The sequence below is a fragment of the Micropterus salmoides genome, unplaced genomic scaffold (assembly GCF_014851395.1).
Source record: "Micropterus salmoides isolate LMB-PRFRI ecotype aquatic unplaced genomic scaffold, ASM1485139v1 Ms_hic_scaffold_13, whole genome shotgun sequence".
NCBI lineage: Eukaryota > Metazoa > Chordata > Actinopteri > Centrarchiformes > Centrarchidae > Micropterus > Micropterus salmoides.
Genome location: NW_024040374.1, coordinates 23,141,973 through 23,166,942, shown reverse-complemented (window position 1 = coordinate 23,166,942; position 24,970 = coordinate 23,141,973). Strand labels below are relative to the sequence as shown.

The 24,970-nt window shown below is 40.6% G+C and overlaps 2 protein-coding genes across 3 annotated transcripts in view; one reads left to right on the top strand and one right to left on the bottom strand.

Moving 5' to 3' along the window:
- Nucleotides 1–2,473, bottom strand: part of si:ch73-63e15.2 (protein strawberry notch homolog 2) — a 67,427-nt gene extending 64,954 nt beyond the window's left edge. For both annotated transcript variants that reach the window (XM_038716277.1, XM_038716278.1), the window contains exon 1: nt 2,312–2,473. The gene's annotated coding sequence lies outside the window, so the exon portion shown is untranslated. The remainder of the gene's footprint in view (nt 1–2,311) is intronic.
- A 2,360-nt stretch (nt 2,474–4,833) lies between these two features.
- Nucleotides 4,834–15,928, top strand: tm6sf2 (transmembrane 6 superfamily member 2). Its single transcript, XM_038717016.1, has 11 exons — nt 4,834–4,988; nt 5,222–5,349; nt 7,073–7,176; nt 9,615–9,712; nt 9,922–10,025; nt 10,462–10,544; nt 10,951–11,075; nt 11,870–11,971; nt 12,740–12,832; nt 14,654–14,773; nt 15,434–15,928. Exons 2-11 carry the CDS (start codon nt 5,270–5,272, stop codon nt 15,668–15,670), a joined length of 1,146 nt encoding a protein of 381 aa, XP_038572944.1. The 5' UTR covers nt 4,834–4,988; nt 5,222–5,269; the 3' UTR covers nt 15,671–15,928.
- Nucleotides 15,929–24,970: the final 9,042 nt, after the last annotated feature.

The following is a 24,970-nucleotide window of genomic DNA, read 5'->3' as shown; positions in this document are numbered from 1 at the left end:
TAATCCTGCTTTGTGAAATACCCCCATGTTCTCTGTGTCTCATCCTTACAGTTCCTGTAAGCTCTAAACACAGTATCAACAGATCTGGTGTGTTGTGACCCACTGAGTGCCTGCAGGGCAGGCAGCCATCAATTGTCTTGACACAGTGGGAAATTAGAAAAAGGGGGAGCTGTGCAGCACAAACATGCAACTTCACTCTCACACACAAGTCCTGTTTAGAAGTTACCTTTGCTATAACTGCTCTAGCAACCCCGGACAGGACCGAGGCATTTGTATGTTACCCCAAAATACTGGTAATAATTATTATTTTGGTTACCTCAAAAGACAGAACAAAACAAAACGAGCACCATATGACCAAGCCATTTTCCTGCCTGTAGGGTGTCTAATATTAATTTAGTTTTAGTGGATACATGTAACAAAAAAAGAAGCATTGAGATGAGGTTTTTAGCCTCTATTTCTGTTTGACAATCCAACAGTTAAACAGCGTGCCTGTTGCTGTTAAAGCCTATATTTGGAAGGAGAGACAGACCTGGCTGCAAGTGAGATTTGGCAGCAAATGGCACCAAGGCCATAGACCTTGTCACTGGCATTAAGGGCACTTGAGTAAAAGACAGGAACCATGCATGTCATTCACTTAAGTTACAGAACAGAATCCATAAACAAGGGAGGAAAGACATAATTAGACAACTGGCTAGCCACTTTAGGAACCGACTATGTCAAGGCGTGTGAGAGGCCTGACCTGCCTTGGCTGCAGGCAAGAGACACACTAGGAATGAAAGAATGAAAATTGCAGGAAAGAAAAGAACAAGAGGGGACAGCTTTGTGAGAGCTATTTTCATTTCCTCCTGGTCACTCCTTCAGTTTTCTGAGTCACCCCCAAATATCTCAGTGTGTTTGGTTTCAATCGCATATTAAGCCAACATTTGTAGGAAATACCAGTGACATGTTTACCCTTTACTCATATTGCGTAATAGGCACATCATGGTGGTACTTACAGTGGCATAATGCTGGGTAAATACACACAGTATAGCCACTTATTTCCTGATAAGCATTTAATTCTTAAGTTGGTGAATACACAGCTCCAACACCGACTAATTCAAAGGAAAATAATTGGGAAAACATACCCGTACATACAGTGCTTACAGTACTATTAACGTAACTTAATGTTACACCCCCGACTGCGTAGGCAACCAAAGTTTAATGACACTAAGAATGCCTTCAACCACTACATTGATTTTTACATTTCCTATCATGTATGTATGTAAAGTTAAATACAAGCCAGGCACAAACTGGGGCTATAATTACCTCCTAAAGCTTTGTGAGAACTAACGTTACATTCGTTTAACAACTAAGATGCCACGCGATCATACTAAACATTACATTTGCCTTCATCGTGAGCTAAGATTTCCTCGCGTTTCTATCGTTGATTTTATTTACCGTTTTCACAAAATCAATACCGTAGTAAACCGAAATGTGGCTTCTTCTTAAAGAAGCACATTAGTCTCCGCAGAGCACAAAGGACGGCAGCCAAAGCTCTACGTTACACTGTTACTGCCACTACTGTTAGCTCGACACTTTTAACAAGTGCTAGCAAGAACGTTAACGTTAGCTATAAAGTGTTTCTGATTTGCCCACTTCAATTTCTCAGTCAATAATCAGGGACGGTGAAATATAACAAGTTTGCCAGGAACACTTCGGATAGCTATTTGTGCTAGCTATGTTAGCATAGCTCATAGCCGTTTTCTGACTTTGGGTATGTTCGTTTTGTTCATTTTCTGCGTTATGGTAATGGCACAACGTTGCTATCTAGCGTTGAATTGCTGAAGAAATCTTAGGTGGTTTTCTTACGATGATGAAAACATGTAATTTGTGTAGCAAGCACGCACACGATCATGTTACTCTTTTAAAAGTAATGTTAGCAGATGAACCACATTACTTGCTGGTGAGTTAACATCAAAGCAATAGCTTATTACTAGTCAAGTAACGTTACGTTAACTAACGCTAGCTGGCTAGCTTAGTTAGCTGCTGGCCTTTTCTTGGCGGTGGTATGGTTAAGCCGAATATCAACAACCCTACATTTTGTTATTTGCTACAGCTAACGTTACCAAAACTTCTTCTGATGTAAACTTGATCCAAGTTTACCGACAACTCTCTTGCGATAACGCTTAACCCATGACAAGCGCTTAAGAACCGGCGTGTCCCGTAGTTAAAAACGTGCGCTCCTAGGAGAGGCTCCCCAGGACGCATCTTGTTATAAGGCAACTGCCGATGTGTCGCTTGGCTTTTCACAATATCCTCGAATTTCACTTACCGTTAATCTGTTACTTATTCTCAATCCAAACCCCGAGCACACTGGCTGCTTTTGAACTACGACTCGCGTCAAAGTAACAGAAATAAGGAATTTTATCCAACTTATTCTTCTTAGCTGATTTCTCCACTTCCTGATTGAGACGGTGCCATTTTGAATAGCGAAAAAATATTTCCGCCGCTGTCGTCACGCGCAGTGTGGCTTGATGATCGCGAGCAGAAAACAGCGAGGCCATAAATAGTTCATCATTGTGATGTTTGTGCGCAGCTGAACCAATGCTTCAAATTTGAGTAAATAAATACAAATGAAGGCAGATGAGAAGAAGAAATTAACCAGCCACAGCTTACCTAATGTCAACGCATTAAATAATGATAATGCCATGATAATAACAAACTCAGAAAAAATATTAATTACATGTAGTATAATGTTCATAATTTGACAAGTAAAACAAAAATACACTGATTAATGGATCTTGATGTTACTTATTTGTTAGTTGACATTTTATAAACTCATCAGTTACACTATTCACTAAATTAAAATTACAGGCAAGCTGAATTTAGTTTGGTTACAGTATGGTATGGTTTATACAGTACTATACAGCCTTGTGTGTGACCTATAACAGATAAAGTTAGGATTAAGTCAGTTGAGCCATTAAACTCTATAATACCTGAAAATTGAGTCCGATCTTTTCAACCGATTCATATAGGACAGAGGTCTATGAATAAATGTTCCTCCTATAGCCACTGTTTTTAATATCCTTATACCTTAACCCTAACCCAACACATAGTGTTTGTACAAAGTAATACCAATGCACAATAAAATAAAGAAATCTAATAAAGAGCATAAATGGCCTTAAGATTTAAAGTATGCTATAAAAAGGAGAATGAGGTAGATTGTAAAAATATGAAATCAAAACAGACCCATATATTGTTATATGCTTAGCCTTTCTGTATTTTCTGGGTATTTGATTCTCTGCACAACTGAAACCAAACATGTTTTGTTATTCTTTCATACATAGTATTTTCATTTTTGGAAATCACTTGGACTGCTTCCTCACAGACAGTTATTGCATAAAAGCGTATTTCATTTCAGATGTTAAATGGAGATCAAGTTTGTCTTCCTCCTGCAGGTCGCTGTCTCATTTTGGCATCCATATGTCCATTTCACATTATTGAACGACAGAGCTGGAAGAGCTCCAGTTGTTTCCAGCAAACACACACTGCCACTGCTTTCCTGGTATAGCAGTCCCCCCTTTTCCCAACAAAGGAGTGTGGTGGGAAGCAAAGGGTAGTGTGTGTGTGTGTGTGTGTGTGTGTGTGTGTCTGTGTGTTTGTGTTCAAATTCAAGGTACAGTTCGGAAAAAGATACTGGCAGGGTTGCGCTTTTGTTTTCCCTGTCTGATATTGTCTCATGTCCGCAAGGTGTTAGTTGATGATATAGGACGTAAATGCGTATTGGCTCATCATTGAGGACAGTTTCAGTTCAGACTAACACTGCTCTAGATCTTTAGTAATGTCACTGTATCAGAATTGGTTCAACACAATAACTGTGATGTAGCAATTCCTAACGCAATGTTTGGAGACAGTTACGATAATATTTTAATATTACAATACTAACTGTGATTCCACAGCTTTTTGGTAAGGAGTCTGATCTTGATATTGTTTGAATTTGGCGCACCCTGGTGGACTGCAAACAATTGGCTTGAAGTGAACCGGATTTTGAAGTCATTGCTATTTGAAGAATGTAAGTAGCAAGTGGTAATTTCAGCGGCTGAGCAAAACTATATAAAGCAGAGCCATTACACACAGGCACAACGAGGATTTACCTCCATTGGGCAATTTCTGATTATGATTGGAGAAAGCACAGCAGAAATATTTCCCATTTTCTGTTAGTATCCTCACTATGTCACAACCAAAATGAAATGATCTGCAATAACTATGTTCTGACAAAACTGCAGGGATGTTACAATTATATTCGCAAACATTTTTGGCCTATTCAGCTGCTGTTCATAGTGACTCTTAAGTAAGTTATATCCTTCATACTGTGCATTTACTCTTAGTTCAGAGGACATGATAAAAGGCACATCAAAGACACTTGCTTTGTTTGAATCACCTTTGTAGAACTTTGTAGAAGAAGCAAAGAAGCTAGCGGTCAATTTTAATTATGGGATAGTTAACCCATCTGCATTTGCTGTTGAAATGCAACAATGTCTTTTGATAGATGGATATTTTCATGCATTTGAGACCAGGATGTGTGGTCCATAACTAACTTGCCAGATTGAACAGTTAGAGGGAGAAAGAAATAAAACAATTTGTTGCACTTTTGATGCTTGGCCCTCTAAAGATAATATACATATACCATGGCACATCCATACATTTCGTACAACATAGTTAGCATTGGTGAGAATATCATAAACGAGACAAATTGCACACATTTAATAAAACACAACATTAAGTGCTCCGTAGAGCAGGAATCAGCCTAACTTGAAAGTGCATTGCTGTATAAAGTGGAATGTTGGCCTTTTCTCTAATACGACTTATGTAAATCCCTGACAAAACCAAATTGCATAACTTTTCCCCCAAAAGCTTCTTTGTCCCCACTTCATTATTTTCCCAGTAAAGGCCATGGGTGCCTCAGGCCAGCTGTAATTTGATTAATCCACTGAAAGGGTAGCCAGACGGTAAGAGCTTGCTCCGCTTCTTTTCCATTCTATTCAATATTGCAGATCTAATTTGGGATTTTATTTCATGAAATTCATATCGTTTAATTTTAAATGATTCATTTTATTTGCTCCAGTTTTCATAAATATATGGATGTCTTGACTTAAGTTTAATACTGATTTTATATTGGTGTTCCTATAGCTGGAGCAGATTTTATTGACTTGACTAACTGATAACTATGTTGTATTTTCAGCAGTGCTGTGCATTCTGTAGGGAAGGAGGCTGAACAGCTTTTTAAGAGATGGAGACCTTCGTATTTTTATTTTCATTTTCTGCCCTTGGCATTCTTTATGCTATGAACACCATTCCTGAGTTTCAAGAGTAAGTCATAACATTTACTGATTTCTTATTGCTCAGTTTCTACATACAGTCTAGATACTGTACTGTTCTGTTCTTGGGAGAAAAGCTGTATTGCTATATTATTAGTCATAACTTTTATACAACAACATTACAGATCCACAACATTATTAACTATATTAAAATGTATTAATATACAATTAAAACTGTTACACTTATAGAAATACAAGAGTATAAATGTATAATAGCGCAGCTGATTCTTCCTGTATCAGGGATGACTGACAGAATACTTTACCACCACTAGAGCACACTGTAAGCTTAAAACTCAAAGTATATCTCTGTATTTGACTGTAAAATCCTTGACCATGTTGAGCACTACTACAGTTATTCTGTGAATTTCAGAGTTTGTCACTTTGTGTCCTCTCAAATGATTAAACCTGACATTTCTTTGAGGGACAAAACAATGAATAGGGAGCAAAAAGAATGCGATGTGAACAGAATTTGTTTGTAAGGAATAATTTTCGTATTCAAGGTTTATCTATTTTTCCATTTTTTTGGGATACTGCCTTTATTGTCAACAGTTGATGGTTGTGTACTGCAACTCTATAGGCTGAATGAACAGAGTGGGGGAACACCTTTTACCAGATATTTCTTACTTCCGACAGATTTATATACTCTAGTGTGAATATCCCTGCTGGCTCTTCTTTGAGTGTGTGGACATTGACAATCAATACAGACTGCACAGAAGAGTTTGATAAATTGCTCTTGACATGCAATATGCCTCACGCTCTTCTACTCTGCAAACAAACAGTATTGTGTGCGTAAATCTTCCTCTACTGTTCAATTGGAGAAGTAGCAAGGTAGCTTCCCTTTGCTCTCACAGCGTTTGCTTTTTCTTCTGTGAGCATACATTGCGAGTTTCCAGAGGATGTAATGTTGTTTACTAGGAGATACCTTAAGCACATTAATCTTTTCCAGTGCAAGGCAGCGGTACCTTTGACCAATAAACATGGAGGGTGAACTAACATGGCCTTAGCTTGCTGCTTCCCACACCTTTGACTATGATTGATTACACCTTTGTAAAACTTGTGCTTCACATAGTATGATAGGTGGAATATTGCATGGAGTTTAAAAACGGTTTAAATGTATTCTAGACATATAAAATATGGGTTAATACCATCATTCTCTAATTTTGTTCATAAACCCATTGGTTTTGAAAATATTATCTATTACAAAGACAATCTTATTTTGAAAAGACAATTTAATACTGCAAGATCAAATCAATACCAGCAACACAGAATCTGAATGTTCCTGCCAGATGTCAGGACCGAGTGATGCTTTAAACTCAACAATATATTTTTAAAAGCTCTGTGACACTGCCATCTCATCCGGACTCTCCATCCACAGAAACTACCACACACCAGCAGCAGCAGCGCCTTTGCTCAGTGCATCTATCACACAGATTTCCCTTCACACTTCTCCATTACTTCTTCCAGTGCTAACTGTGGGTGTTGCGTGATTATCATTCTCTGTGACTTCCCATTCATCCTCATTTACTAATTTAGCACTGCGGAAAAGACTGGCACAACTTCCATGGGAGGAACTAATTAGTAAAGAGCATGAAGCAGAAAATCAGATGGAGAAGTCTGAAAGCGCAGCGTCAGCAGTGAAATTGTGTTAAAAACATGAACCATGTGTTGTTATTTTTCTTAGATAAGAGTTTAACAGTTTTTTCTTTCTTTCACAGGCCTTATGTGATCTTGGTGACTGGGGCTGCTGTGTTGGTGATTGTGTTTCTGTTCTATTTCCTCATCACTCGTGGCAACCCACCAAAAGACGCTTTATTCTTTGGTAATTAACATGGTTATGTGGATTTCCCAACTTACTTGCAACACATTTCGAAATACACTTTACTACGTAAAGAGTTTAATAACTACTATGCATTGTGCTGGAGCTGATTTCAACTCCCATCAAAGGGTTTCCAGAACCTTCTCTCGCTACACGCTGTGTCAGAGTAAAAACACAAATGGTATTTAATGTGATTTCACCTGATATGTCCAAAGCTGCTTAGACTGATCAGGCTCAGAGCAAAGCTTAGCCAGACTTTTCTGAGGCATGACTGACCCAAACCTTTTGCAAGCTAAGGCACTTGTACTTACCTAACCTTTTAGCTACTCTTTTGAGACTGAGTCCTTGATGAACCTTGAATCAAAATCAGACTCCACAGTCACTACTCCTTTATAACACCATTTATACTCCACTGCTGACTTACTATGAATGCCATTAGGACTTTGGTATTCAGTTTGGTCATGTGAGCAGGCTGTGCACCTCTCACACACCTTTTAATTAAGCTTTTTTGCAGTGATTTGTGTCATATTGTTCCGTGTCATCTGTAGAGCTATCGGTCAGATATGTTCTCCATTTCTAGCTAAGGGTTTCCTCGCAAACACATTTGTGCAGCTTATGCCAGGGGCTATGCTAGCGAGACAGAAACAAGGTGATATATCGGTAGTCTGTGCCCAAGGCAATGCTAGTGTTGTGTAGGACAGAGCTGTGGCAGGCTCTTCTCAATGACAGAGAGCCATAATCCCCCCCTGCTATCTCACCTGTTAGATGTCATAGATAAACCCGGTTGTCCTGAGGATTACAGAGACACTGCTGTACAAGAGAGACAAAATGTGTGTGTGCCATGTCCATCTGTTTTCAAAGAGTGTGTGAAGGACGGGTAGGAAGGATGTAATGATACAGCGGTTTAAGCCGTGTTATCTGCAGAGAGATGCCCGTGTCATAATGCACAGTGATTCACTTTTGACATTCTGCAAAGTCCAGACAGCAACTAACTGTAATGGCTTTAGATGTAGATGCAGACGTGTGTGCTTTGTCCAACAATTACATGTGGAGTTTCTGTTCATCCCAGTTGTATTCAATTGTACTAATATATACTCTATACTGTCCATCTAAAGTTATAAGTGATGTCAGTGTATGCATATCTAAACAGCCTCAAAACAGCAATACCACCCCAACTGCTGTGTGGAGCATTGTCAGTCTGCCATCGTGAATGAGCACTGTGCAGTTGATACCAGGATTAATCACTTCAGGCAACATTTTTCCTGCCATTAACAGTCCAATGGGCACGTTATCCACTAAAAAACCTTTAGCAGTTTATCATAGACAGCCGAGGTACACTGTGTGTGCCCGAGCTGGTTGTTATACTCCACAATTATGGCGATAAATGTCATGCTGTACTGCACACTAACAATGGCTTTTTATTGCCGGAGCCACCTGACATCTCCCATGATCATCCATCTCCAACAGCCAAGGTTTTGATAAGTTTACATGTGATGTGGTCCATTTATTGTTCCCCAGTAAGACTGCTGCCTTCAAAAGCTCCACCAATACCTTGGTTACGCACAATAACCCTCTTTTCAAAGAGTTAGATCATGCCCAAAGCCCCATTTTTTTGGTAATCATGTCACTTGCAATGAAAGTCTGTGAATCTGGTAATTTAGTTGCTGGTATGTGCACACTTGTTATGTAGTGACACATTTGCAAATGGTATGGAAGGGCACACTGTTTCTGCTATTTTAGTTTGTGGTGGGTATAAAGTTTTTGGTCCTCAAAATGTCTCGCAAAAAGCCCACAGGGATTAGAACCTTAAAATACCTTATGTTATTCATGTGTTTGTGCAGTTCCACACTTAAAATTCTGACTTGTGGACTGGACATTTCAGGTCTGCTAGGCTCTTAACCTGAGGATAGAGGAAGGCTGTTCAACATGGACTCAATATAGAAATGCCTCCAGCCTATCGCACTGCTCAAGGCTTAATTTTCTCCCGACGCTGTCCCATAAATTAATGACTACACAGTTGAAATAAAATACTTTGAACTCAAAAATAGTGAATTGAAAAGATGGAAAAAGAATAGGAGTTATACAGAAGTTTAGGCAATGTGAATTTCTCTGCCATTCTTTTTCAAATACAGTGTGTGTGTGTGTGTGTGTGTGTGTGTGTGTGTGTGTGTGTGTGTGTGTGTGTGTCTATTTTTCAAAGGAGGTAGACGGAGCAGGTTGAGTAATTACATGAAACTTTAGAAATCACAGTGGCTTCTAAATGACGTTTGTTCAAGGCTGACAAAGCTGCTTAACATATAAAGGTCTCTTGAGTCCTACAAGTTTTTCTTGAGTGTGACGCTGATATTGTACAGTGGCAGTTACCCCCCACCCACCTTCCCTTACATACACACACACACACATGTGTTTTTATTTTCCTGTACTGTCTCTTGCCTTTGCAGTTTTTGCTGTATTTTCCTTTACCTGTGTCATTGACCTGACGAGTGCCTTGGAATATGACGGCATTATCTCCGGCTTTATGGAATTCTATCAAAAGACAGTAGGTTTTTTTTATTCTCACATCTTAAATGCAGATAATAATTTGTAAAACAATATCTGTGCCTGCTGGACACTTTTTGAAAGATTATTATAAAGATTAAAGGCAACAGTGGAGACGATTACAAAAAAAAATATATCAAAGCACAGAAAGCTTTATTTAAATTCACTATCTGTCATTAGCACAATATACATGTAATGTCTGTGTTTTAGGGAGAGCCCTATCTGGGAACAGCCTATGCCATCATGATGTGTTACTGGGATGGAATAGCGCACTTTATCATGTACCTGGTGATGATCAGCAGGATAACAGACAGGTGGGTGATGGTCAAGTCAGTCAGGTCACGTCAAGCTCATTTATCTTGCTCACCATCACATAATGCGTTTCACCACTGAGCTTCACGGGGTGCATTTATCACACAAAATCCACACAACGGACTGAATTCAACAGTAATTTTAGAAAACAGAGGGTCCTCTAGTGTGAGTTAGTCATAAAGTGCTGTCAGTGAGTTCAACCTCAGAGCGAGCATTGCCTGAGGGCAGGTAATATCATGGAAATGAAATCCTCTTCTAAACAATCCCATCTTTTTACTGCTGGGAGAAAGTGTGTGTGATAGATCTGTAAGAAGTTATATCATCATAGAGCCATGTGTTACCTCAACTGATCAACACTTGGTTTACCTTCTATCTTACCTGCTATCTCCACAATAGTATAATCACCCTTGATTTGTTTTGCTTTTGTTCTTCTCCCAGGAAGGCCTACCGTACCCTGGGCTTGATCTGGGCTGGCTCTTTGTGTGCCAACATGACTGTGTTTGTTGCCGGGATAGTGGCAGGTGAGTCTCATCTTCTATTCCCCTCTCTACCAGTCCCGTGATGACAAGCTTTAATCAAGTGAACATCTGCACTGCCATGTACCATCAGTGTCACAGTTCAGTCTGCCAACAAAATACACAAAGGCCTCATGACTCGCCTGCCGTCACAACCCACAGAACAAAGCAAAAAACAGACGTAAAGCATCTGTTGTTGGCATTTCAAACTGCATACATAAGTGTCACAAGATCAAACACATCTACAAGCAATGTGTTGTTCGCTCTTTTGCATTATCATAGACATTCTGTACTGCATGCCTTTGCCTGTAGTGCCCTGTGGAAATTTTTTTCCCTGTAAGCTCAATTATCGTGTGTCTTTGTATGGGGAAGTACAAACTAATAAAAGTCTCTTCGTTTTTCTTTATTATAGGTAAATTTGGGTCAGAAATCCGTCCAGCCTTCTGGCTCAACTTCCTCTTCCTTTTGGTGCCCGTATGGGGAGCCATCACACTATTCACTAGGCCCAAAGACAGACCACTAATCGGAGGATACAATGTAAGTCAAACGCATGAATGGTTTAGAGGAGTAGTGTTTGCTGAATGTATTTAATCAGGGTAACATACAGCGCAGTCCGGTTGAACAGGATCCAGACCATGAAAGATGACAAAGGGCAGCCAATTAAGTATTTATATTAGTGAGTTGGTGTTATTTCCAGTGGTGTGATAGCAGAAATTCTGTCTGGAGTCATCAGAGTTAGCAAATGGAGATACAATGTTTGACCAAATTTCATTACTATATGTTTGCCACTTCCTATAACATAATCCAGTAATTGTTCTAAGTCAACCCTAACTTACAGACTCTCAAGCACAAAATTATTTCAAATGGGTGACTGTTACATCCTTAGCCTTGGGGGTCTTAATGTAGCTTTAACCCACCACAGACTTGAATCAAAGACAAGTGAGCTTTGTCTTAGACATGTCTTGGACTTACAGCAGCTATGATCAATATTTTTATATTATATATATATATATATATATATATATATATATATATATATATATATTTTATATTAACAATAGATCACATGACTAATTACGCGTGAAATGTTTGTGGTGACGTACCCACAGAGAATCACCACCCAACTCTGCAGTCGCCCTAAACTCTACAGAGCTTTTCAGCGTCTTTAAGGACTATGAAAACCTGAAGAGAGCGAGGCCTCATTCACCCATTCATTCATTCCACTATGTAGAAACACATTATTAAAGTGAGAGTGAGAGTATGCTATGAAACCTTGCATGACCTTGCCTAACCTAATCTATGCTGTACATTGTGTTGGCATCTCCCCACAGGCCCAGCATGCTCAGACCACCTCATTGATCTGGCGTCCCTTGGATCTGATCCTGGTCCTGCTCATGTTAGCTGCCATGGCTTTCACCATCCTCAGAGGCTTGGTGAGTGTACACCACATCCATGTTATGGACAGAGTTTAGGGCGAGGCTGTAGTGGTAGTTTTAAAAAAGATGTAGCCTGCACTCTTGCTTAAGCAAGGGAGTGTTGAGGATTTAAACAGCATGTAGTGTTTTGTTTTTATAAAGCAGTACATTCAAGTAATTGGATGTATGAATGATAGCATGGGAACATTATGTGTTAATTCTCAAAGGATCTGGCTTTAACACACTAGGCAATGATATGTGAATTGTGTATTGTAACATAATTACTATTTTGCACATTTCATATTGAAATAAAGGAATGGATTAAAGAAACTGAATAAAAGATATAACTTGTTAATTGGTGAGCTTTAGAGGTGGTAATAGGAGGATTGTTTTTACGTTTGAACAGATCCCTTCTAGCGCTTTCTCCCTGTTTCCAGTCTTTGAGCTAAGCTAAGCTAAGCTATCTGGCGGCTGACTGTAGCTTCACATTTAGTGGCCAGATATCAGAGTGGTATTAATTATCAAATTTACTGTAACTCTCAGCAAGAAAGCAAAAGTGTTTTTTCCCCAATATGTCAAACTCATCCTTCAACCATGTTCAGTTTGTCATTCTAATGACCACTTACGATACACAATATCCTTCTGTCTATCTGGACGCTAATTTTTTTATTCAGTGTCAGGGAGATGTTCAAATCTATTGTAATAAGCGGGTGTAGTTTGCGGTGTTGTCAATTTCAATTGCGTAATTTTGTGAAGTGTTTCTCTTATTTTGTCCACCATCTGTAGGTGGCTCTGGACTCTCCACTAGAAGCCTGTTCCATCTACCTAAAGCATTATGAACCCTACCTGAAGGATCCTGTGGGATACCCCAGAGTTATGGTGAGTGCTTTTTTCTCCGTCTGTCTGCACACTCATACTCTGTGTCTGCTGCAGCAGCAACTGAATGCTCCTCTCCAGCCTGCTTCAAATAACCAGCCACATAATGGACCTCTGATTTCATGGATATCACTCCGAGTGTGCTGGAAGCTTGCCCTTATCACCCTCTTTTAGCTCACAGCTGATTACAGAGCCATTCTTCATCATTACAGCAACAATGAGTGAGGGTTGAGAGGCCAGCACATCTTTGTCTCCCTCCTTCATTTGCGTAAGATTGATAACAGATTATTATTGTGGCTGGCAGTCTGCCGTCCTTTTATTTTCTGCTCCTGACCCTAAGAGGCTGTGGGTTTTTGTTGTGTTTTGTTTGGCGTACACAGCTTTGTCGATAGGTTATCCAAAGACCTTGTCGGGGCTGCAGTCCAGGCACAATTGCCATTGTCATTGATCAGACAGACGAACCGCATGCTGAGAACTTGATAAGCTAATCCCTCGCCCAAAGCCCCCCATCAGCATCTCACTGGGTGGGAGGAGGGTGTGTGTGCAGCATGTGAAAGTATGTCTTGGTTAAAGGCCTGTGTGTGTGTGTGTGTGTGTGTGTGTGTGTGTGTGCCTAGCATCAGCTGATAGGCACTTGTGTGTATATGGGGGTGTGAAGAAATGAAATGAAATTTGGTTTGTTGCACAGGGTTACACTGTTTCTGCAGTGACTGACCTCTTTATTCACTGATGGTGATGAACGATATGTGACAGATCACCGTGGCAGCACTAAAAAGACATTTCAACAAAAGACTGAAGGGCATATATGATTGGCTTTCATGCCCTGGGCTGAACTCATTAGAATTCATCCAGACCTTAGACCGAGAATGAAAAGAAACTGTTCAGTGGTATAATTTGAGAGTTTTATAAAGTGGGAAACAGGCTTTCATGCGCCAAATATTTAAAGTTGAAGGTCAAGGCAGTCTCTGTAATGACCCATGTGTGGAAGTAGTAATTTGTGCTGAGGGCGCAAATTTGAGCCAAAAACTCTAACACTGCGTTAAGAACTATTTAGAAATACTGAGACTTTATTTGAGTGTTTCCATTATGTGAGAGCTCATTTGACTTCTTTACATTTCAAGGGGATCCTTGTACTTTTTGCTCTACTACATTTATCTTATGAATGCATTCACTAGTCATATTGGAGAATACATTCAACAAGAGATTGGCTTAAGGTGATAAAATGATGTAGTTAGCTGGATGTAGTTGGACCCAGAACTACTGGACCATATATATGACAAAATATAATGAAAATTATATTTATGACAAATTATAAATATGACAAAAATATCAAAATACTGTAAAACACTCAGTAAAACACTTTAACTTTTACGTTTGCTGCAGTTTTCAAGTATTTTTACCATACTGCTAGAGCAACTTTTATGCAGCAAATTATTCTGAGGGCGTTTCTATTTCCACATTTAAAGCAGCCCTCTTCTGTATTCAGTGTGAGTAAGTGAAGTGCATTATGGGCCAGAGGAGAATGAGGATGTACTGTATTAATTGTCTGCTGGAGTGTGAACATTGACTGACAGTGATGGAGGCGAAAGTCTTTGTGCACTATGATCTGGATCAGAATCCCCATTCACTGGAGTATACACTATATCATACACCAACAACTCACCTACTGTATGGAACCACAGAATGAATGTATGTTGTGACATACAGATCCAAGACATTCAAAATGTGGAGAAAAACTGCTGCCAACTTTTACAAGAAATCATCAACCAACCAGGTACTTTGAAGTTGCTTAAAACAAAAATTATTTTGTATTTGTCTTATTAGATGCTTCTCATGTTCTTCTATGGACTACCTCTTTTGGGTGCGTTTGTCTATGGTCTCCTTAAGCCCGGGTGCACATGGATGTCAGACTTGACTGTGTTCTTCGCTGGAGCCATGATCCAGGTAACACCATGCACAGTCAATTTGTGAAACTGGCTCTGAATACATAGTGTGGGCTACAGGTGTAGCATACTGAAGTGGGTTGCACCAACAATTTGTGGCATTACATTAAGTCATTGTTATAATTACTTCTACTGATTGATTACAGTTTTCATCAACAGTTTATGTTCATTACAAAGAGGTCTTACACGCGTCACTGCAATTAAAGTCTTTGTAGTGAGCTCTCATCCTGCTAATGATTACCTGGACCACATTTATCCTTTGAAGCATACTTTCTGTAATAAACAAACTAGCAGTGCTTTCTCCCATACTAATCTGAACCATGCACCCCGAGGAAGCACATGATTAAAGCCTTCTTTTATTGTTCAAGAGGTTACAGATTCTACCATCCCCATTTTCTGCTTCTTAAGTCTCTGCATCTCCTCTGCAGAGGCTTATCTTCCCTTTTAGGATCTTTTTCTGTATATTAATATTATATATTTTAACAGTAGACTAATGTCTGTGGAAGTTACTTCTCTTGAGGGTTCATGGAAAGAGATCAGTTTCAAATGACCTGCCATTAGTGTGAAAATAAAACAGACAATAGTGGACACATTTCAGTATTAGTTTATGACAATGCAGTAACAATAACTTCTGTCTTGCTGTCTGTGTGTCTCATTCCAGTGCCAGTGGGCCCACATCGGGGGGTCCCTCCACCCTCGAACCATAGCTCCATTTCGTGTCCCAAATGATGGTTTCTGGTCTGTGCTGGCAGCTAACTTGCTCTACGCAGTCACTCCTGTCCTGGTGGCCTTACGGGTTCACAGTAACCCCTATTTCTTCCTGAAGATTGCCCCCTTTCCTGGGCAGACCGGTTTGCCAAACAGCGAGGAGAAAGATACCAAGTACAAAGACAAATAGCAATGCTTAATCTTCTCTGACCTTTGGAGTTAATTACTTATCTGATGATTCATGAAGAGCTGTTTTATTCCAAATGCCATGTTTCAAAATGCCAAAATACACGATTATTTTGCTCAACATCTTTTAAATGAGTGGTTATTTAAATGTTTGCAATACTAGGATTCCTGATGGCATGCATAAACAGTAAAACTACTGTATGTCTACAGACATTCATTCCCCCCACCAGATGAATTGTAACAACTTTAGTGAGCCTCTGACATTTTCTCCAGTGACAGCATTAGGTCACGTTTTTCGTTTGTCCTTTGGTTTATGACCAAATATATGCAAAACTAATGACATTCCCATCAGCCTCAGCTGTACTTGTGTTTAGTACTAATTAGCTTGTACTAATTCTAGCATGCTAACATGATAAACTAAGATGGTCAACATGGTGACCTGTTGAACATTGGTTTGTTAACATGTTAGCACAGTCACATTAGTGTTCAAGTCACAGAGCTGCTAGAATGGACAGACTCTTAGTTTGTTTCATAGTTCATAGAACCGGTTCACTGTTGTTTGCATCCAATGAATGATGAAAAAGGAGATGAATGAGTATTAAAGCACATCAGGTTATTGACCAATTCCATAACCTTCTAGCTCAAGGACCCTAGCAAATCAATGACAAAAGAACCACAATAGAAACATCAAAAAGACAATTGTAAAATAGCAGAACTAGCTGTAGAAGTTTATGATAGCCTACAAAACAAAAGTGCACATAGAGTAATATAAAAGCAAATAGCAGGTATTGTGTTTCAAAGGTTAATTTTCTTAATGTTCTGTCTGAATATTACATTACAACCACTCTGTGCTGTGTGCAAGTCAGATTTCTGTTTCAGTTTTCTCACCCCTTTTAGGTAAAACTTGTTAGATATTAACAAATATTATATATATATATTTATATAAATATAAAACAACCAACCTGACATTGGAACCATTTTGATTTATGATTTATATTTCAGAGACACTGTGCACACGTGCTAAGTTGTTCTTACACCTCTGTTCAATTCTGTTCCTAAAAATCTCACACAAAAACAAATGGTTGGCAGGGTTGAGTTTGGAGTGTATGATGACTGCTACACAGTGTGGCATTCAGCCATGAAGGTAACAAATGAACACAAGTATGTATGACAGAGAAGGTCAGAGCCAGAGGATTTTTTTTAACCACGTGAACTGGCTCGAGGAGAACTGATGAAAATACTGCAAAGCATCCTCCCAAGAATTCAACCCAAACCAGTGGGTTGTGCATGTCTATTTTTGAAAGCACTTTTACTTTACTGCATTTTCCCCACACTGGCCTACGAGTTTTGTACAGAAGGCTACTGTACATACATTAGTATCTTTGTATACCTCCAGAAGCAAATTTACCATTTTTAGATAATATTAAGACAATGCTAGACAATTATAGTAATCATAATCATAGCAGGGGACTTGAATCGTATTTGAAAAACTTGACCAGCATTGTTTTAAAAAAGAAATGTTTAAAAAATACTACAACAAGAGACTATACTTACAGTATCTATATATAAGTTTTCAATGAAATTAATCAAATTTTCATTGCCTTTTTGTCAATGGGCTCAAAACTCACTTAGAAATGAAGCACACGCCTGTTTTCTCCATTGCTTGCATCAGCCACTATTCTGATTTTAATGTGAGGTCTCCGGGTCGGACTCAGCACTGTGCGCGCTCCCGAGCCTCTCAAACTACAGTGACAACACGGCAGCTAACGACATGCAGTCCACTAACACCATAAAACAACCGGCTCACAGCAAAACACAGGCTTCACGTAAGGATACAAAACAACAATAAAGGTTTATGTGCTGAAGCCCAAACAGGTTCAGATGATGTCGAGTAAGAACGAAGTGAGCATTAGTAATGCTGCAGAAACACAGAGAAAGTCACGTTAGCTCGCAGGCTAACGCCGTGCAGTTGCTAGTGTTATCCGGTGCAAAGTTATATAACGTTAGCTTTCCACATTACTTCACCAACTAACGCGACCCATGTTACTATCCTGTGTACCACTGTTGATTTAGCCTGCAAGAAAGGATGTAACGGTAAAAAGCAAATGTGGAGGGATTTGTTTACTAACGTTAGCCTATAGTGGTGCAGCTAGGAGCGGCTAGCTAATGCTACAGTAGCTCGGACCTGCCGTTACTCAGGTACACAGCTTCTCCGCCTCAGTCGCTGTAACTAACGTGACCCACATAACATAAAACACTGCAACAAAACGGCCACAACAACCCAGAGGAAGGAAGAGCCATCCACTATCACTAGTTACAGTAAAGTTACTTACTGCGGTCTAACTGTCATAAAGAGTGACACAATCTCGATTTAATATCCAGTCCAGCTCACTAACCGTTTTGTTATCATCCATTACATGTAGCTGTGCTGACATTGCTGAAAAATATACAGATAGTAAAGATAATTACTGGAAGCAGCAGGTGAGCTAACAATGTAGCACGTCGGCTAAATGCAGTAAATGTACCGTGATCATGTAACGAGCATGGATTAGTTCAACCTGCAGCTGATAAAACTATTACTGTAACGTTGCAGTGGGAGTTTACCTGAGTTTCCAGCTCTGTCTGATCTTCCTGCCTGTCTATAGCCGCTGTCAAATCTGCCTGTTTTCGGGCTGAATGAAGTAACGTTACGGAGTCGGTATTGATCTGCGTGCTGGTGTTCCTGCGTATATTGTGGTATTTCTGTATGAAAGCGGTTGTGTTTCGGATTCTGCTCGCTCATGAGTTCAAGCGAGCACGCGTACGAGCACACGCCTGGTTGCAATCTTAAAACCGCACCGCTAGTGGCCGCTGGAAATTACATAATGCACCTTTAATATTCATTTAAAAGTGTCTTTTAACCATGTGGGTTATTGACGTGTGCTTAGGTAGAATAACAGGATTTGGGCCCAAAAGCAAGACACTCAACTCGACAGGATCAGTTCACATATTTATTTAAACTCAACACAAAAATACAATTTATGGTCAGCAATGTCCAAGGGATCCAAACAAGGAATAAATCTACATGCAGGTGTGAGCAGTGAGTGAGCCATTGGTTGCAATTTACAACCCTCACCACTATGCCACTAAAACACACTGAGCCGGCTTTAAGGCATACATTTAGAGAAATGATCATTTCCAACAAAGAAAAATAAGGAATTTGATTCACAAATCAAAGAAAAAGAAAGATCATTAAAAATCTTTACAAGAGTTGAAAGCTAAATTGTCTGAACTTAAACAACACAAATTGTTAATAATTACAGATAGATTTCAAATAATTTTAAATATTTGTGTGTAATACTGTTCTCTGTGTGTAGCATGAAGGTGGATAAAACTTTTCTCCCTTTAGGTAGTTAGGTAGATTTATTTTGTCACAATATAACAGTTTATAGAGTGAAATTGAGTTTGTAACTCTCTTCTGCTACATAACAGACAGTATAAATTAATATAGAAGCAATTATAAAAGCCAAAAGCAAAACTCTCAACTTAGCAGGATCAGTTCACATAATAATTATTTAAACTCGGTAGGTTTATTGTCACAATATAACAAGTTATAGAGTGAAACTGAGTTTTGTCCAAGGGATTCCAAACAATGAATAAATCCACACGCAGGTGTGAGCAGTGTTTTTTGCAACCCTCACCGCTAGATGCCATTAAAACTTACACACTGAGCCTTCAAGGCATACGTTTATAGAAATGATCATTTCCTTCTCAACAAAGAAAGCTTGAAGTTTGAATTTTTGTTTTTATTTAAAATTTTCGTGACATCATCAATATATTCTGGAATTCAAAGACCAATTGGCTTTGATCAATGATTCTAGAATCTGTCTTTCATCTATGCTTCTAGGATCCTATATAACCTGGTGTGTATAAGGATTATTCTCACTTCAACAAACGGCCCAAACAGTCGAACACCAGTTGCCTGGTTATATCGAAGTACTAATGGAAAGACACACAGAAATAGCAGAATATACTCCAGAGAAGACTGCAATGGATTCCAGTGAATTTACAAAGACAGACAAAATGTTTTCACATAAGGACATCCCGCAGATTGTCCAGTTATTCAGAGAGGCTGATGCAGACGGAGGTGGAGGGCTTGATATGGAAGAGTTTTGTGGAGCGATGAGGAAGTTATATGGTGACGTTGATAAAGAAGAACTGATTGCCCTCCACATGCAAGTTGACGCAAACTGTGACACCACTGTGGACCTTGGTGAGCTAATGGACTTCCTATTGAATAAAAATAAGGCGTCAGAAAGCATGGATTATAAAAATCAAGCCTTTCCCAAACCTATCACCAAGATACCTGTGGATCACTGTAAAGCAATCATTCGTCTGCTTTTCATTCCCTACGAGGATGGCAGGGAAACTGATCAGGATTATGAGGAATTAACAGGACAAACAAGAAGTTACCAGAGAGGTAAGTACCTCTCCATCAGCTCGGACGGTATTCTCAAAGCCTGGACTGACAGCTTTGACATGCAATACACAACTGCATTATACAAAACCAAAAAGACACTTCCTTTTTCACACATCAACAAAATGTGTGTTCATGACATGGTGTACCTCAGAGAACTGAAACAGCTGGCTGTCTCCACTTCTGACAGGGAACTGTTATTCTATGACTGCAATGACTTCCCTGAGATGTTTAAAATCAGTCACTCTTTAATAGTAGAGGACAACATAGTGAACGCCATGAACTACTGGTCCAAAGACACTAAAGCAGTGTTTTCCTTTGGTGATGTAAAAGGCTTTTTGTCTGTGTTTATCTCCTACAACGTAAAGAAAAACGGTCTCTTCTGCCCAGAGCTGTACGACAAAATCTCCCTGCGGTCGTATAAAACAGTTTGTGTTTCAGCCCTGTTGAAGAAAACATCTAAGGACTTTCTATGTGTTAAAGTCCCTGTCTTTAATGATACGTGCATGACGATCCAATATTTTACATCACTCAACTCATTTGCCATCTGCGGTAATTCATCCAAGACAATGGTCCTTGCTGGCCTACCCAAGCCTTCCAGAACCAAAGTCTCTAAAAAAGTCTTCAGGAGCCGCGGAGACAATGAGTTTTTCACATGTGTTGAATACTCCCCTTCAGCTGAGCGTCTGGTGACTGGTGGTACAGATGGCTTGCTGCGGGTGTGGTTTCCCCACAAAACCATGTCATGCGAACAGGAATTAACAGGACATGTCAAACCCATCACCTGCATTTCATTCAACCCCATAGACAAAATATTTGTCAGTCTATCGGAGGACAAGAATGTACGCGTGTGGTCCGAGGACGGCTGGATGTGTAGACAAAGCTTCCAGGCTCAAGACATGGGGAGGGCCCCAATCTCCAGTGTGTGTTATAACATACACAACAATGAGTTAGTCCTGGCTAACTCGGATATAGGAAAATATCTTGGAAGAGGAACAGACGTTTTCAAAGAAACCTTAACATCCCACGACAAGCCCCTTTGCGGTGCTCTCTATCACAGCATCTTCAAACAGGTTGTCTCTGTTTGCCGAAACGGTGTGGTGACAGTGTGGGATATCGTAACAGGAAAGGCCGTCATGCAGTTCAAGGTGACTCCGGGTCAGAATGAGGGGCTCACTGCCATGTCCTTTGATGAAGCGCAACGCAGACTAATCACAGTTTCCCAGGATGGGAAATTGAGACTGTGGAACTTTAACAACGGCACAGAGCTCGGCGTTCTTCCTGTAACTGTGCCGAGGGAGGTGACGGGTATTGCCTGCATTAACAACAGAGTGTTTGTCTCTGGAAGAAACTCCAAGAGGATTTTTGACCTGGATTTAGAGGAACAGGACAACAGATTTTTGGAGCATGATTATTTAAATGACATTTCCTCAATGGATGTGCACGAAAATACGCTGGTTACCGCCTCCAGCAATGGAAATATTGTTATCTGGGATGCTGAGACTGCCGAGGCTCTCTGCTGGCTCAATCCCAGTGAGGGCCCTCGAGTACACATGGCAGGAAGAAAAGATCAAGGCCGGACAGGGAGTCTACCTGTTGAGAAGAGCATACATAAAAAATCTACAACTCTGACTGGGAATAAGACTACCAGTCCTCTTATCTTATGTCTGAAGACAAGGGAGGTCAATATTGACACAGCCACACTGCTGATTTCTGCAGATGGCTACATCAATGCGTGGTCTGTTAATGTCAAAGGAGGTCTGTTAGGAAAGTTCAGGGCAGTAAATTATGAAGGTGCCGTCATTACCGCCATGTCGACTGATGTCAATGAACAGATTTTACTGACTGGGGACAGTACCGGAAAGATTTATCTGTGGGACATTCAGGAATTCGGGTTAAAAAAACAGGCAGACAAAGGGCCATTTGAGGATATACATGGGTGGCGTGTGTCACTGTGTCCACCTCCTCTGTTGGGCTCCTGGCGAACTCACTTCACAGGGGTGGTGAGTGTTAAATGTGACCCTGCTTGTGAAAACATAATTACTGCGGGGTTGGACTGCAATGTCCGGCTATGGACAAATACAGGCTGCTGTGTAGGCCTCTTTGGGAGAGACCAATGGGGTGCTACGCAACTCAGCCCTGAGAAGAATGCTGAACAGCAGGAGCCAGAAAGACCAAGCACTGCAAAGACAAGAAACTCTCATATACCATTCCCTGAGTCTCCAAGGTCTTCATCACCCTCATCTCCGCTCCCAAACTTTGACGACCTATATGAACAAATTAGAGAGGTAACCAAAACACCTGAGGTTACGCCAACACTGACTTTTGATCAACTACTAACTGAATATAAACAGCTGATCAAGTACAAGCTAAGTTTTGACCAAATAAAAGATATGTGGATGTTGGGGAATGAAAATACTCCATCACCATGTCCTTCAAAAACCACGCCAGCCAGGGGGTCAGATCACACCTCAGACCATGTACACTTTCCAACCATCCCTGATAGGATTCAACTCACAAAATGTCAGACCCAGTTGAAAACGCATCCAACTCAGACTCAGCTCTTCAGAGGTGGCACTTACCCAAAACAAAGCACTCCTCAGACAGGGTCTCCGAATTTAAACCACACTAGGTCCAAATATGGACGTGTGTTCAAGACTCAGCAGAGAGACTCATTAAAAGGAAGTGTCCTCACACCATGTCCACCAAACTCCCTGCCAGGAGAACAGGGGTCTGATCACACATCAGAGCAGGTACACTTGCTACCCATCCCTGACAGGGTTCAACTCACACATAATCAGACCCAGTTAAAGCCAAATCCACCTCGGACCAAGCTCATCAGTGGTGGCACTAACCTTAAACAAAGTTCTCCTCAAACAGCATCTCCAAATTTGAACCAGACTAGATCCAAATATGGAAGAGTGCTGAAGAGTCAGAAGAGAGAAAGATCAGAAAGCGATGTCCTCACACCATGTCCACCAAATACCCTGCAAGGGAAGCAGGGCTCCGATCACAGATCAGAGCAGGTACACTTGCCACCCATCCCTGATAGGGTTCAACTCACACATCGTTAGACACAGTTGAGGCCACATCCACCTCAGACCACTTCCCTCTTCCCTTCATCCTTTCATCCCTTCATCCCCCATCCCTGCTCCCTTCATCCCCTCATCTCTGCTCCCCTCATCCCTTCATCCCCTCATCCCTCCTCCACTCTCCTCCACACCAGGTCCACCAAACACCCTGCCTGGAGAGCTGGTGTCTGATCACAGATCAGAGCAGGTACACTTGCCACCCATCCCTGATAGGGTTCAGCTCACACATCATCAGACCCAATTGGAGCCTCATCCCTTCTTCCTCTCATCTCTGCTCCCATCATCCTTTCATCCCCTCATCTTTTCTTCCTCTCATCTCTGCTCCCCTCATTCCATTATCCTTTCATCCCTTCATCCCCTCATATCTGCTCCCATCATCCTTTCATCCCTTCATCCCCTCATCCCTGCTCCCCTCATCCTCTCATCCCTCCTCCAGTCTCCTCCACTGCATGTCTACCAAACACCCTGCCTAGAGAGCAGGGGTCTGATCACAGATCAGAGCAGGTACACTTGCCACCCATCCCTGATAGGGTTCAACTCACACATCGTTAGACACAGTTGAGGCCACATCCACCTCAGATCACTTCCCTCATACCTTCATCCCTTCATCCTTTCATCCCCTCATCCCTCCTCCACTCTCCTCCACACCAGGTCCACCAAACATCCTGTCTGGAGTGCTGGGGTCTGATCACACATCATCAGACCCAGTTGGAGCCACATCCCCCTCAGACCACGCTCCCAACAGGCTGCTCTAACGCTTCAAAGAACTCACCAAGATTCATCCAGGAAGACATTAAAAGGTGAGGTCTTCTCACAATTACAAATGCCATATCCTATCACAGACACAGGCAGCATCTCTTCCATGTAAGACCCAAATGGCCGTGCTGTACATTCTGCAGCTCTGCCGACATGGATTTGAACTTATCCCCCCATCCCATCATCCTCTCTTCATCCCCAGCTGGTCACGCAGCCGGCTCACATTGACCAGAGACACCAGACGAGCAGCGCAGCAGCGGATACACCATAAATTTTGTTTTAATTTACATGTGTAAGGCTGTTGTCAGGTAGCCTGTGAAAATAAATTTTAAATTGTAGATTCAGATCATTTTCTACATTATTAGTACTCACTGTATTTAATTTGGGGAAATAAGTTTTGGTCACAATGTAACATTTCAATGTAAGAGCCACAAGATTAACAGTAATTATTAATCAATGGTCATGGTTCACAATAGAGGACTGCGGACATGTATGTGAGATTTTAACACAGACAAGTGGGTGACACAGCGGGGGGCAGCGGCGACATTCTTTGCTATATACATACATTTGTATGTCTTTGTGCTCTAAGGAAGAGCCAAGGAGTGTATGCTAAAACACCAGATGAAATCAACATTTGTCTGTGATTACCTTTTACTGTTGTTTCTGTACTTGAGAGGATATAAGAGATGTTTCTTTGTGAGAACCTTGTCTGGCTCTCTGTGGCCACGTTATAAAGGATTGATTCATCTCATCTACTCTTTTTAGGGAAAAAAAATTAATTCACATACCCTTTCCAATGGTGGCACTAGTCCTTTCTTATTTAGCACAAAAGTGTCTAGATTTTGGTTTGAATTTGAAGATATGACTTATTACTTTATTATTATTATTATTATTATTATTTTCTGTATCTGTATCCGTACTCAGCTTAACCTGGACGCGGGTGGGACTAACTGGAAGTGAGTTATTCAAGCCTGAAATTGGAATAGGTTAATCAGAAGTT

Coding starts and splice junctions, on each gene's coding strand:
- tm6sf2 (XM_038717016.1), top strand. CDS start 5,270: ATGGAGACCTTCGTATTTTTATTTTCATTTTCTGCCCTTGGCATTCTT. Junction 10,026..10,461: donor ATCAGCAGGATAACAGACAG/GTGGGTGATGGT, acceptor TTCTTCTCCCAG/GAAGGCCTACCGTACCCTGG. Junction 10,545..10,950: donor TGTTGCCGGGATAGTGGCAG/GTGAGTCTCATC, acceptor TCTTTATTATAG/GTAAATTTGGGTCAGAAATC.